This window comes from Muscardinus avellanarius, assembly GCF_963383645.1.
Source record: "Muscardinus avellanarius genome assembly, chromosome: 12".
NCBI classification, from domain to species: domain Eukaryota; kingdom Metazoa; phylum Chordata; class Mammalia; order Rodentia; family Gliridae; genus Muscardinus; species Muscardinus avellanarius.
In genome coordinates this window covers 69,046,752-69,062,225 of record NC_137798.1, presented here as the reverse complement: position 1 = coordinate 69,062,225, position 15,474 = coordinate 69,046,752, and the positions used below count along the sequence as shown (strand labels likewise).

The window sequence follows — 15,474 nt, the reverse complement described above, 5'->3', positions numbered from 1 at the left end:
AACCTGCGCGATCCTCCTGTCTCTGCCTCCCAAGCGCGGGGATTACAAGCGTGCGCCACCACGCCCGGCTATTCTTTATATTTGAAACAGGGTCTCACTGAGTTGCAAAGGGCCTCAGTAAGTAGCTGAGGCTGTCCGTGAACCACCATCTTCCTATTTCAGCCTCACTCCCTGATCTTTTCATTTTTTGTTTTGAGACAAGGTCCCGCTAGATTGTTGAGAGTCTCACTACATTCCTGAGACTGTCTTTGAACCTATGATCCTCTTGCCTCAGCCTCCCAAGTCCTGGGATTATAGGCATGTGTCACCACACTGGGCTCCTATTTTATATCTGAATCTTTCTTCAACTCCTGCCTCGGGGTGAGCAGCTGAAGGGTGGCAGGGAGGACAGGTTTACCTCGTAAGTTTTCTGCTGTTCCAGGAGAGCAGGAAGGCTGTCGGCAGTGTTTACTTTGAGCGTCTCTTCTATCTTTTCCAAAAGTTGGACCCACTTTTCATAGCAGTGAAGAAACTCTTCATTCAATCCATTTCCCTGGCGCTCACTAAAAAGGTTTAAAAATAAACAAAACCGAGACATGTAAGAATAACTTTCCTGTGCTCGAGCTGTGGACTTTACCTTCACCTAAAAGGCAGATGGCCCGCTCTGACCTGCAGCAGTCCAGCGCCGTGGCTGTGGCGCGGATCCACTGCCGGTTCATATTCTGCAAGGTCTTTATGGCCACGTCGCTGAGCGGGAGCTTGAGGCTCTCTTCGTTCAGACGTTCAATGTCAGGTGACTGAGCTGTCATCGCCAGCACGTGATCCTATGAAAAAATAAAAGCCTCAATTTTTGGATGCCAGTAAGATAACCCAGATAATCAAACGGCCCCATTATTTCAAAGATAAGGGAAACCTGGGGCCTGAACTGGTCAGTGACCTGCCCACAAACTGAGAATGAGCACTAGGATTGAATCTGAACTCAGCTCCCTCAATGCTGTGCCTGTTTTCTGATACCAGCCCACAAACACGGCCGATACCAAGACAGCCTGGGAAGTAGGAAAGGAAATCAGATTTTGTTGTTGAGCGAGATTGCAATGGGCATTTAAAAAAGACTGATTTTGAGCTGGGTGTGGTGGTGCATGGCTGTAATCCCAGTACTGAGGAGGCTGATACAGGAAGATCGCAGGTCCATGGCCAGACTCAGCTACTTAGTGAGGCCCTCCACAACTTAGTGGGACCCTGTTTCAAAATAAATAATAGGGTTGGGATCTAACTTGGAGGTAGAATGCCCCTGGCTTCAGTTCCCAGTTCAGAAAAGAAAAATAAATAAATAAACAAAAGACCAATTCTGGAACTCCAAGTCCTCTCAGGTCTGCCAGTAACTTGTGCCTGGAGATTACATGAAATTGTGATACTAATATAACCTCAGCAAAGCGTGGTACTTACACCATACTTTCAGAAAATATTCTTCCCTGTATTTTGGGAGAACTGTAAAGCCACAAGAAAGCAAACTCATGAAAATTTTATCTTAAAAAAGATATTCCAGGGACAGTTTCTAGGTCAATAATATGTTAAACAAACATCTTTCACAACTTTCACGTTATCACAACAGGACTCTGCTGTAACATTCTAGGTCAGGGTCAGCAAACATTTTCTATAAAGGGCCAGCTCACTAATATCTGAGGCTTGAACTGGGCGTGGTGGTGCATGCCTGTAGTCTTGGCTGGTTGGAGGCCCAGGTGGGAGGATCACTTGAGTCCACAAGTTAGAGATAAACCTGGGCAACAGAGTGAGACCCGAGATTCTCTCTCAACAAACAAAACCCCCAAAACAAATATTTTGGGGGCCATATGGTCTCTGTAGTAACGACTCAAATCTACCCATGCAGCACAAAGACTATCATAAATAATATGTAAGTGGAAGGGAATGGATGGATCCAAATAAAACGTTTTCAACACAAATAGAAGATGGACTTGCATTTGGACAGGTTGCTATGCTACTCCTGAGCTAGACTATGGATATTAATCCTTAAAAGTTGTCAGATCTAGAATTCTTTAATTCTTCCATTCATTTAGTGTTAACCACATAAAACTTATTAAAGTAATAAAAAAGGAAAAAAATACTCAATTTTTTCTTCCAGTACTGGGGATTGAACCCATAGTCTTGCACATACTAGGCAAGCATTTCACCACAGAGCTGCATTCCCAGATCTTTTAAAACTGTATTTTGAGACAAGGTCTCACTAAGTTGACCAGGCTGACCTCAAACTTGTGGTCCTCTTCCCCCAGCCTCCTGCATAGCTGTGATTACAGGTATGAGCCACCATATCGACCCAAAACTTTATGCAATTTTAATAGACTATTTTATACTTAATCTTCAACTAACCAAAAAAATTCAATTAATCACAACAGTCAATTTGGGTTCACTGAAGTTAATTAGTACAGACCTCAAGAATAAAAAAAAAAAACTATGAAAAGCTACTACGACATATTACTTTCTATGCTGTTCTGCTTTCCTGGGACTTTAGGAAAATACAGCAGAATGAATACCCAGTGAGTACCTATCCACGAGAGTTAATTAGGATGTAAACAGATTCTATCATGCCACAGTAATTAGCTTATTTTTCAGTCCTAGGATGAATCTAAGCCCTTAGGAAAGACAAATATTGGCAATACCAGGAAGGAGTCAGGATTTTCTTCTTTTTCTTGCTGGTAAAGTTCATTCAAAATCTCTTCCTCATGTGTAATAAGGCCTTTTAAAGATTCCAGCCGGTTCTCAAAATCTTTAAACTGTGAGAGAACAAACTAGAAAGAGAGATTCTCATTATAGACAGTTCTCATGAACATATATAACAGAATTCATCCTTGAATTCAACCTTGGGGGCTCATATAAGTTCAAGTTATTTTCAACCTGCAGTAGCTCACGATTATCTTGAAAGTTCACAGGTAACTATTCAGAAGACCCTAGATCTTTACTCTGTGCCTCTCACCTCGCCAGATGAGTGGCTCTCCTGCTGAGAGGACCACACAGAGGACAGCCAGGGAGTACCCTGCTAGCAAAATATTTTTCTTTCTGCTGTTATTGAGATATGATCCTGGGGCTCCACAGCCTTCACTGAAGCTTTCCAAAAAGTGAATCAAGATGACAGCATATGGCCATGCTTCAAGAAGCTACTTCCATGATTCAATTGCCCTACCTGGAAATCCCAATGGCTAACTATGAGATCAGAACAGAGGGTGAAAACATGACTTTTTAAACTAAAGTGCTCCCTAAGGAAAAACTGGTTTCTTCAGATCTGCCCACTGCCCATGTGATTGAAGCCAGAATCTAATATGTTTGGGCGGCTTCATTCTGGAGCTTCCCTGAGATGCCACCTGTATCTTATGATGCCCTACTACTTCATAAGATACTGAGGACTGAAGATAGTACACGAATGTCTAAGACTACGACTTGAATGAAAAAGTAAGAGGAACCTCAAATTCATCTGCTTTCACAAGCAGCATCTTTTCCAGATAAGCCACTCTCTGGAGGGAGTGCAGTTGATCAGAAAGAAGCCCAGGGATGGACTCTGCGGACTGTGGGAGTCGATCCAGGAGGGCAGAATTTTGAAGAAAGGCTTCTTTGGTCTTCTGCACCTCATGCTGCAGCTCCTGGAGAAGAAAGAAGAATCAGCAAACACTTCTTCCTCCTTTCAGACCACAGTTCACTGGCCCCTCCTACTCCATTAGTACCTAGGAAAGGTTCTGCCCTGAACTTGTGGACACGGCTTTTTGTTATTGCATATATATATATATCCATGTGTTTTTTATTTCTAGTTTTCTAACACTTCAGAGTTCTGCTTGTATAACATTTAATGAATCAATATAACCCTGTGCCCTGCCTCTGATTTTCTGATATAAATGTATTTATTTTCAGAGATTATAATCAATTTGATTTCAGAGCTACTCTGGAGATACCATGGTGTGAAATTTCTGTCGTTTTTTCTGTTGTTATTATTTGTTTATTTTTGAGCAAAAGATCAGGTAGAAGTTAATTAAAAACAGAGACCAGTTGGATTCTCCTCTATTTCATTGGTTACTCCGTGTGTGTGTGTGTGTGTGTGTGTGTGTGTGTGTGTGTTTGCTGGGGATTGAACACAGGGGCATTCTACCTCTGAGTACATCCCAGCCCTACTTTTTGGGTTTTATTTTTAAAACAGGGTCTCACTAGGTTGATGATGAGAGTCTCACTATTTGCTGAGGCCGCCCTTGAACCTGTGATCCTTCAGTCTCAGCCTCTCAAGCGCTGGGATTACAGGTGTGCACCACCACACCTGGCTGGTTACTTCTTTTTAACTTGACCTTTGTCTTAGAAGATACAAAATACATTTGGTCACCACATTTAAAACTAAAAAGCATTCATTTTCTGGGCATTCCTTAAGTGTAATAAAAAACATGCCACAGGAAAAAATTTATTGCCCTTAAATATAATCTAAAAAAAAAAATTACATTCAAGCCTGGCATGGTGGTGCATGCTTGTAATCCCAGTTCTTGGGAGGCTGAGACAGGAGGATCGCAGGTTCGCAGCCAGCCTCAGCTACTAAGGGAGGCATTCCACAACTTAGTGAGACCCTGTTTTCAAATAAAGAATAAAAATTGGACTGAGGGTATAGCTTGGAGGTAGAATGTCCCTGGGTTCAATACCTAGCACCACAAAAAACCAAAACCAAAAACAAAAAGCCACTACATTCATAGGAAAGTCATACTAATACGGCACGGAGTCCATGATTCTTTTCTTTCTTTTCTTTTTTTGGTACTGGGGGTTGAACTGAGAGATATACGGGGATCATAGGTGTGTACCCTGCACCCTGTTCATAATTATTTCTAGAGTAAGAGATTCAAAAGCTGTCATTCCTGGATGATCCCACTCAGGTAAGAAACATTCATTTCAGACTTTGTATGAGGCTTTTGCTTTAGGGATTAAATGGCTACAGTGAAAGTATAATGACAACAAGGTGCCCTCAGGTCCCCGCACATAGCGCTGCCTGGACCTCATCTCTGGGCTGCCTCCTGGTCCTCCCAACCCGCACATCCTGCCTCAGATGTCCTCCACAGCCTGATCAGCGGAGATGCCCTGACCCACTTCTGCCATGTTCCAAGGTAATGGCCGCCCTCACCTGGCTGGCTTGGCTTTGGTTTTCCCCCGGGGGCATGTACCCACCTTTACGTCCTGTAAGGCCAGTGGCAGGATCTCTGCCAGGTTGTTTCCAGACATGCTGATGCTTGCAAGCTGCTGAAACTTTGCTTCTTGCTGCTCCAGCCGGGCTGCTGCATCCGCGTGAGCACTGTGGTAAACCTTCCAGAGCTGGAGCTGGCTCTGGGCCTCCTGCAACTGGTCTGCGAGGTCTTGGTTTACCTGGGTCCACCTGCCACGGAAATGCCAACAGGACCCTCACTCACCATCCTTTTCTTTGCGGCATAAGTACAATGTACACACTGTACCCACAAAAGTACAACCCACACACTTGCCCGCAAATAGTAGATGGGTTCTTAAAAAGATTCTGTTAAATGCTTTTTATTTATTTATTTTTATCTTTATTTTTTGGTACCCAGGAACATTTTACCTCCAAGCTACACCCACAGCCCACTTTTTATTCTTTATTTTGAAAGAGGGTCTCACTGAATTGTAAAGGACCTCACTAAGTAGCTGAGGCTGTCCGCGAACCGCTATCCTCCTGTCTCAGCCTCCCAAATGCTGGGATTACAAGCGTGCGCCACCACGCCAGCCCAGCCTGGAGCAAAGCAGCTCTAGGCCAACTTTCATATCCTACTCAGCAAAGTAAAGTCTTGCAATTAACTAAGGCCACATTTTTTATTTGTTTTTATTTATTTAATTTTTGGTGGTACTGGGGATTGAACCCAGGGGCATTCTACTCCTGAGCTATACCCAGCCTTATTCTCTATTTTTTTTATTTTGAAACAGGGCCCTGCTGAGGTTGTCCTCCTGTCTCAGCCTCCCACGTACTGAGATTACAAGCACGCACCACCAAGCCCAGCTAATTTAGGGCATTTCTAAACTGATTATCCCAGCCACTATAGGAGGCATACACCAGTCCTCATGACATCAAATCATATGTCAACCAGACCATTCAAAGCGGAAGCCAGGGAGAGGACGACTTTAAAGGCCTTACGTCAGGATGCCGGTCTCTCATTCAGAGTGTGATTTAAGCGTACCTCGTATGGGTATCTTGGCACTTCTTTTCGATGATTTCCGCAACCGAGGGGTAGGAGTCTTTGAGTTTGCCAATAACCTCCCAGAGTCTCTCCCAACTCCCTTCGCAGCTCTCAGCTTCATCTTGAAGAGACTAAGAACACAGGGGAGGGTCGGTTTCAGATGCTTCCCACAAGCACGCACACTTCACACACAAACACTCAGACTCTACAGGGTGGGGAGAGACCATCAGGGCGTGGAAAGCCACTGAGAAGGCTTCTTCCTCCAGGCTGACTTTTCAGTTAAAACACGCGCACCCACACACAATGAAACATTTCTTGTGTGTGTGTGTGGATCAAACTGAACCAACATTCCTCATCCCCAATAAAAGATTTAAATTATGAAATAAAGCTGGGGGTGTTGGTGCACACCTGTAACTCCAGCACTTGGGAGGTTAAGATATATGAGAATCATAGGTTTGAGGCCAGCCTCAGCAACTTCGAGAGAGCCTGTTTCAAAAATTAAAAAAAAAAAGGGGGGGGCTAGGGGTGTAGGTCAGTACCCGTAAGTTCAATCCCCAGTGACACAAAATATAAAATGAATAGACTGTGAAATGATATGGACATGGGAACATGCAGATGGATAAAGCTCTACTCCCTTACACTCACTTTGGAATTCAAGGTATTTTTTTCAAAATACCTTGAGGCTGGAACTCAAGGGTTCTAGGCCTATGCTTCACCACTGAGCCACATCCCCCATTCTATTTTTTTTTTTTTTTTCGGTACTAGGGATTGGACCCAGGGGGCATTCTACCTCTGAGCTACACCCTCAGCCCTATTTTTTTACTCTTTACTTTGAAAGAGGGTCTTGCAAAGTAGCGGAGGGCCTCACCAAGTAGCTGAGGCTGGCCGTGAACCCAGATCCTCCTGTCTCAGCCTCCCAAATTCTGGGATTAAAAGTGTGTGCCACCACACCCAGATTTTTTTTTTTTTTTAATTTCGAGACAGTTGTACTGAGTTGCCTAGCTTGGCTTTGAAGTTGCAGTCTCTTGCCTCAGCCTCCCATGTTGCTGAGATCACGGTTCTGTGTTATGCGCCCGGCGTCAAGGTATCTGAGCCACTTTGCTCCTGCAGATTGACACGCTGTTCTGTGTTTCTCTGGGGAGAGCGCAAAGCCCCTAGTGTCCGTTGCTGCGCGTGCCTCCATGTGGGGATTCCTGACAGTGACGCATCGTGCCACGCCTGGGTAACTTACTTGAAGGTTCTGCACTTGGCAGCTCAGGGCCTCCAGGGATAAAAGCACAGGCTTGCTGTGCTCCAGGCAGTACCGGAACCGGATCGCCAGCATATTCACTTCTCCATAGAGCCTGTCATAAGTCTTCCACTCCTGAAGCAGTGACTGCACGGAGGCTTTGAGCTCACTGACCTACGGGAAAGGCGGAAACATGCCCATTTAGAAAATCCTTTACAAGTCGTGGTTTCCTGCCATTTGTTTTGTTTCTCCAGGGAGTGTCATCGTAATCAATTCAGGCATCAGTCGGAGTACTGGAGGATCTTCAGTGATTAACTGGAGAGCGAAGGGCAGATCAGTGCACAAAGAAACACCAGAGGCCATATTTTAGGAGGGGCGAATGGAAAAGAACGCTAAGATCCAAAGGATGTACATGGAAAGAGTTCAGCCTGGGGCACGCAGCCCTGAGGAAAAAAATACTGGGCAAGTAACGGACTCTGAGTGCAAAGTCTGATTACACTCTGCTGGTTTATGTTTTCATGGAACTGGGGGTGGAACCTATAGGCATTCTACCTCTGAGCTACACCCCAGGCCCTATTTTTTATTTTTTATTTTGAAACAAGGTCTCATTAAGTAGCTGAGGCTGTCTGTGAACCAAAATCCTCCTTTCTCGGCCTCCCAAGTTCCGGGATGACAAGCGTGCGCCACCACACCGGGCTTCTACTAGTTTATTTAACCAACCATTGGTTTCCTCATCCACAGCAATTAAGAATGAGGGGAAAAACTTCAATAAAACAGTGTCTGAAAAGCTCTGAAAACTATAAAGCACTTAGGTATGATTATTGCAAAGGAATATGCTCTACCCAAAGGGCGCAAGAGCAGAACAGGCCAAGAGCAATAGTGGGCAATTTTATCCTTTTTTTCCCCCCCGTGGTACTGGGTGTGGAATATAGAGGCATTCTATCTCTGAATTGCACCCTATTTTATTTTTATTTTGAAATATGTCTCACTAGGTTGCTGAGAATCTCACTACTTGCTGAGGCTGTCCTTGAACCTGTGACCCTTCAGTCTCAGCTCCCCAAGTACTGGGGTTACAAGGGTGTTCCACCACATCTAGCTTCCTATTGATGGTCTTGAAAACATTACACTAGGGCTTAGGGGTGGGACTTAGTGATAGAACACACAATTAGTATTCATGAAGCCCTGGGTTCAAGACTTAGCACAAATAAAGGAACAAAAAAAGAAAGAAAGAAAGAAAGAAAGAAAGAAAGAAAGAAAGAAAGAAAGAAAGAAAGAAAGAGGAAGGAAGGAAGGAAGGGAGGAAGGAAGGAAGGAAGGGCTGGGCATGGTGGCGCACGCTTGTAATCCCCGCACTTGGGAGGCTGAGACAGGAGGATCGCACAGGTTTGAAGCCAGCCTCAGCTACTTAGTGAGGCTCTCAGCAACTTAGTGAGACCCTGTTTCCAAATAAAATAAAAAATAGGTCTGGGAGTATAGCCCAGAGGTAGAAAGCCACTAGGTTCCACCCCCAGTATCACCACCACCACACACACAAAAAAAAAAAAAAGAAAGAAAGAAAGGAAGAAAGAAGAAGAAAGAAAGAAAGAAAGAAAGAAAGAAAGAAAGAAAGAAAGAAAGAAAGAAAGAAGAGACAAGGTATGGTGGTGTATGTTTGTAATTCAGGAACTTGGAAGGCAAACAGGAAGACTGTAGGTTCAAAGCCATCACTTAGCGAGCTCCTCCACCTCTTAATGAGACCCTGTTTCCAAATAATAAATAAAACCAGGCTGAGGTCATAACTTGGAGGTAGAATGCCTCTGGGTTTAATACCTAGTACCAAAAAACAAACAATAAAAAAAGGAATTTAAAAAAGAGGGAGGAAATGGGGGAGGGAGGAAATTAGCCTAATTGAAAGAAGGCAGTCATAAAACTTTCATGTCATGTGATTCTACCTATATAAAATGTCCAGAATAGGTAAATCCATATAAGTGGATGCCAGGGAATGGGGAGCAACTGCTAATGTGTACGGGAGTTTCCTTTTGAGACAATTAAAATGATTCATAATTAGAGTGCTAATAGTTGCCTATTGTTGTGACTGTACATTGTAAAAGTGAATTTGATGGCACATTTGGATCTCGACTTATCAAAAGGATCTGGGTCGGCAGTGGTACACACAGTGATGGAGAGGCTTCTCAATTTCTGACCCAAACAGAGACACATAAATGACAAACCGGTGCCTAATACATTGGTTTTATACTGCCAATGATGTGGGCCAAATGCCTTTACAAGGGCAGGATGGCCCCAAAGAAGAAACCAAGTCATTCAGTTAAGAAAATGAAAGATGGGAAGAAAGAGGGCTGGGGAGGAACCTCGTACAGGGGCACTGCTCTCACCAATCTGGGGCCTGTGTGCACGGCAGGGATGTTTCTGACATAAATCACAGCCATCCTGAAGGATCTATGGGGTACTGGTTGCAGGACACCCTGCTCCCCCACTGGAGAAGAAAATCCCCAGACTCTCAAATTCTTTGTGTAAAATAGCACGGTATTTGCATGAAACCATCACACATCCTCCTGTACACCTCTGACCATTTCTAGCTTACTTATAACAACTCATACAATATAGTTTTTATAGTGTATTGTTCAGGAAATGTCTGTAAATATTCAGTACCCCTGAATATTTTCAGCTTGCAGTTGGTTAATGCATAAAGGAAAAATGCATGGATTGGGAGGACTGTGTTGCATCACCCAGAGTGCCCAGGTGCACAGCTCCCCAAGGTCGGCCGGGTACACACTTAGGCATTTGATTTCCACATGTGAACGTGGTGCAGCTGCCGCAGTCTTACAGGGGACCCCCTTCAAATACGATAGCTTCATGAAGAAGACCAGGGACACATGGTTTGAAGGAAAAGAAATTCATTAAGCAAAACTCTCTAGAGTAGAACCAAAAGGGGGAAAGTTTTCAAAATGTGAAAATTGGCCTCAGCCGGTAGAGCAGCACTTACCGAGCACTGTGACAGGCATCACCAGCAATGGAAGAAGAAATTAGTAGAAAGGAAAATTTATAGGTAGGAAATTAAGCCTTAAAGAATAAGTTACTTGCCCAAGGACACAGAAAATGGTGCTGCCAGAATCTTTTAAAGCCCTGACTGCAGTCATGAAGATTTATGCCTATATTTTCTTCTAAAAGTTTTAACCTGCCGGGCGTGGTGGCACACGCTTGTAATCCCAGCATTCGGGAGGCTGAGACCGGAGGATCACGGTTCGTGGACAGCCTCAGCTACTTAGTGAGGCCCTCTGCAACTCAGTGAGATACATTTTCAAAATAAAGAATAAAAAATAGGGCTGGGGGTGTAGCTTGGAGGCAGAATGCCCCTGGGTTCCATCCCCAGACCCCCCCCCACAAAATAAATAAATAAAATAAAAGTTTTCTCCTTTTCGCTCTTAGCCTCTGATTTCAAGTTAATTTTTGGATATGTTGTGAATGTGAGGGTCTAACTTCATTTATTTTTTCTTTTAAGGTACCGGACACTCAACTCAGGAGCATTCTATCTCTGATCTATACTCTCGGCCCTATTTTATTTTTTTTATATTAAATAGGATCTCACTAAATCGTGGAGGGCCTTAATAAGTTGCTGAGGCTGGCCAAGAACCTGTAATCCTTGGTCTTAGCCTCCCGAGTACAGGGACTACAGGCATCCCCAACATGCCCAGATAACTTTATTCTTTTGAATGCAAATGCCTAGCTCATTTTTATTTTTTTTATTTTTTAGGTATTAGGATTGAACCCAAGGGTACCCTGCTATATCCCTGATTCCTTTTAATTTATTTTATTTTATTTTTTGAGGCATGGTCTCATTAAGTTGCCCAGGATGGTCCTGGACTTGTCATTCTCCTGTCTCAGTTTTCCAAGTACCTGGGTTTACACATGTGTGCTGCCACTTTACACATGTGTGCTGCCACACCTAGCCAGCACTATTTTTGTTTTGTTTTGGTTTTTATGTTAATGACAGTTGAATCCATGGGCATTCTATCTCTGGATATTTTTGAAATAGGGTCTTGTTAAGTTGCTGAGACTGGCCTTGAACCTGTGATCCTCTGGTCTCAGTCTCCTAAGTACTGGAATTCCAGGCATGGAGTACAAGATGGTGGAGGCATACATGCACACATCACTCATTTAGCCCTTCCCCGACTCCCAACCCGTTCCCTCCTCCCTCCCTCCTTTTCATGTTTAGCTTAGTGATTGACTTTGATATGTTTGTGAATGTACTATTTTTTGAGGAGATTTTTCCTCCCACTGAAGCATCCTTGTTAAAAAAAAAAATCAGTGGGTTATAAACATAAGAATTTATTTATTTATGGCCTCTCAATTCTATTTCATTTATTTGTTTATCCTGTGACCTATTTGCAAGATTTTTATATTACCTCACTTAATTTTTCCTTTCTAATTAATTAATTAATTTTTGCAATACCAGGGATGGAACCCGGGGGTGGGGGGGGTGGCATTCTACCTCTGAGCTATATCCCCAGTCCTATTTTTTATTCTTTATTTTGAAACAGGGTCTCACTGAGTTGCAAAGGGCCTCACTAAGTAGCTGAGGCTGTCCTTGAACCGCGGTCCTCCTGTCTCAGACTTCCAAATGCTAGGATTACAAGCATGTGCCACCATGCCCGGCTCCTTTCTATTCTTTTATATCACAATTCATTGTAATTATCTGTTCATGTGTGTTTCCTCCACTGCCTGTGAGATCTCTGAGGCAGGGTTTACTTATTTTCCTGTTTTATCTTGTTCCTAATAGTGAGCATGGTGACTCACACGAGAGATTTTTTACAAATGACTAAATAAACTCATCCTGCTTCCCTGATGCCGTCCTGGGAAAGGAAGAGGCTGAAGGCTGCCTATGGGTCCCATTCCTACAGCTCATTCCCAACTCCCTCTTGGAACACAGGCTCGAGAGTAGGTTTTAGCCGATGACAACTTCACTGAGGATTCAAGAAGAAACGTGGACACACCTGTAACTGGTTAGTGTTTGGAGCCTCCCCCTGCTGTGGGGAAATGCAGGCTGTACTGCTTGGAGGTGCCTGTTTTTTCTCTCTGGGCACCACTCTCCTCCCGGAGACTGTGGCATGCCTTTCCTAAGACTTCCAGGTGGCCTGCACGCTTTCCCTCTCGCTTACTCTTCGCCACTGTGCTGGGCTTCTTCCCCTGCCAGGAGTTCCCCCTAAGAAGCTGACTGGGCTCCTCGCTTCTGGAGGCTGCAGGACAGATCCTGCCCTCCCTGCATAGGACACCTGGGCTGCTTCATAGCTGCTCTTGCAGCTGTCCAGACACCGTGCCAGGTGCTCTGTTGGGTTTGGGGGTAGACATTCATGTCGGCATGAGTCCACCAGACAAAACAAAGACGGCTAAGTGGCTCTCCTGCCCGCCAGCGGTGGTGGGAGCAGTAGTTTTGCCTCAGATTATTCAACTCAGAAAATGGGATTTGAGATGCTTCTCTCCAATTCAATACTTCTCTCGGCAATGTCTCTGTTTTTAGTATACAGTGAGTCTCCACAATAAAACAACAAGAACAGTAATTAAGATAAAAGAGGACGATGAGAGGAGAAATAGCAGACTTTAGCTGGATTCTAGTACCTGGCTGGTCACACTGCTCTGCTTCTGAAGCAACCCATGGATTCCAGAGGTCGTGTCTCCTAACACGGGCGCTGCCCTACTCTCCAGGGCTGGGCAGCTCTGTCGCAGCTCATCCAGTGCTTTGGACTTAACTGCAAGCTGGTTTTCTATATCCTGGAAAGGCAAAGAGAAAATGTTTTCAATGCATAATATTTATTTTTTTTTTATTTTTTGGGTGGTATTGGGGATGGAACCCAAGGGCCTTCTACCTCTGGGCTAAACTCTCAGACCTATTTTATATTTTATTTGGAAACATAGTCTCTTAAGCCAGCTGAGTCTGGCTTCGATCCTACGCGATCCTCCTGTCTCAGCCTCCCAAGTGCGGGGATTACAAGCGTGCACCACCATACCCGACTAATGCATAATATTTAATTTTTAACTTTTTTGTGGTACTGAAGATGGAACCCAGGGGCTTTCTACCTCCGGGCTATACTCCTAGACCTATTTTATATTTTATTTGGAAATGAGGTCTCACTAAATTGCTGAGAGCCTCACTAAGTAACTAAGGCTGGCTTTGAATCTGCTCAATCCTCCTGTCTCAGCCACACAATCCTCCTGTCTCGGCCTCCCAAGCACTAGAATTACAAGCATGAGCCACCACGCCCGGCTTAATGCATAATATGAAAAACAATAAGGTTTAAGAGATAGGGGTTTGTTTGTTCAAGTAGAAAAAAATGCCACTGGAGGACATAATTTCACAATATTACATCAAAGACATTTTAAGAATAAAATACTCTTAATTCAATTTTATATTCTATAGTTGTATATTTAAGAAATAGCTAAACAACAAGACCTTATCATCATGGAAAAATTCCAGGAGAGTGGTCCTCCCTGGATATTTGCCCTGTGCTGGCTTTATGGCCAGGCCTGGCCATCGAAGGCCCGGGTCTCCATGTTCCCATCTGAGGAGTGACGACACCCCGAGCTCTGCCCAGCTCAGCGAGCAGATGAAGTCACAGCAGGAAGGGGCTGTTAAACCATAAAGCGCCATATACATGACAGGTAAAACATTTTATGGGTCGTTCCAGTCAGAAATAGCTTTACTATCTTTTTGAACCTCTTAGTCTATTCATACACTTATAAAAAGATCCTCCTAACCTTTTTTGTTTGGCTGGGGATTCAACCCAGGGCCTTGTGCATGCTAAGTACACACCCTACCACTGAGCTACACCCAGCTCACTTGGTCCACTCTTTACAAACATGTTTTCCAGAAGCCTGTAGGCGCCCTGAACTAAAGAGAAGAACACAGAGCCAGAGTGTGAGAGCAGAGGTGAAGGGGCCGGCAGCAGCGACACTCGTGACAAAGGAAAGGTGGCTGGAGGGCTGACCTGCCCTCTTCAGGGCTGGGTTAAAGCGCTGTGATTCAGAGCCAGGTGTGGTGGTGTGCACCTTTAACCCCAGTCTGTAGGAGGCTGAGATGGGAAGATCTCAGGTTCAAGGGCAGTCTCAGCAAGTTAGTGAGAGCCTGTTCCAAAATAAGAAATAAAATAGAGCTGGGGGTGTAGCTCAGTGGTAAAGTACTATGGGGTTCAATCCCTAGTACTAAAAAATAAAATAAAATGAAAATTGTAATTAAATTATTATAAGCTGATTATAGAACTTCAGGAAAATACAAATGGTCTCTGGCAGTCAGAGGGACCCGTGAGTTTATTTCAGATTTCCACATGCACAAACTCAGCGTTCACACCTGCTCACTTTCTGTAGCATTGAGCCTGATTGTGACCCAGACACATGTGTTGGGAATGCTTGACCTCTAGTTAATGACCTTTGCTCAAGTTTTCTCTCCTGATGACTGCTTTTCATGAGAAATTAAGCTTCCTAAAAAACTTAATCCTTCAAAAGAATCACTGGGTGGTCCACACAGAAAAGCAATCCAAGAGCCTGGCAGGCACATGGATGCTGGGCAGGGGGTTGAGTCTGTGCCGTGGTGAGGGATTAGCACGGTGCAGCAGCCTCACAATGCAGTACTGAAACTCAGCCTCTGCAAAACTGATCTTTCTGGTCATTCTTGAAATGTTGAAACCACAAACTCTGGTTGCCTATCACTGACCAAACAGATACTGGCTCTTGCTTCTGGAATACTGACAGGTCTGCCTTGAGCAAACCCCTTTCATGCAAAGTGGTGGCTGGTGACCAAAGAGAACCGAGAGCTGAGATTCACTGAACTTAGAGCTACATGAACTGTTTTTGTTGCTTGCTAATAAATGTTTCTACAGATGGTGGACTTTTGTCTGGGTTTCCCCCCTTCTGGGGCCAAGGATCCAACCCAGGGCCTTGTGCATGGAGGTAGATGCTCTATGACTGAGTCATACCCCAGCCCTGGGATTTATTTAAATATAGCTTGGTGGTAAGGTTTGGGCGAAATAGCTAACCTCAACACAACTCAAACTTGTTCAGTGTCTA

At 44.2% G+C, this 15,474-nt stretch overlaps 1 protein-coding gene across 1 annotated transcript in view; it reads right to left on the bottom strand.

Moving 5' to 3' along the window:
• LOC308271520 (nesprin-2-like) overlaps nt 1-15,474 on the bottom strand; it is a gene marked incomplete at its 3' end in the record, with an annotated part of 253,796 nt that overhangs the window by 74,233 nt on the left and 164,089 nt on the right. The window contains exons 66-73 of the mRNA XM_080707904.1: nt 13,033-13,185; nt 7,423-7,593; nt 6,192-6,322; nt 5,179-5,383; nt 3,453-3,629; nt 2,655-2,783; nt 649-803; nt 398-542 (exon numbers count right to left, since the gene is read on the bottom strand). Coding sequence (XP_080564030.1) covers nt 398-542; nt 649-803; nt 2,655-2,783; nt 3,453-3,629; nt 5,179-5,383; nt 6,192-6,322; nt 7,423-7,593; nt 13,033-13,185 — 1,266 coding nt within the window. The remainder of the gene's footprint in view (nt 1-397; nt 543-648; nt 804-2,654; nt 2,784-3,452; nt 3,630-5,178; nt 5,384-6,191; nt 6,323-7,422; nt 7,594-13,032; nt 13,186-15,474) is intronic.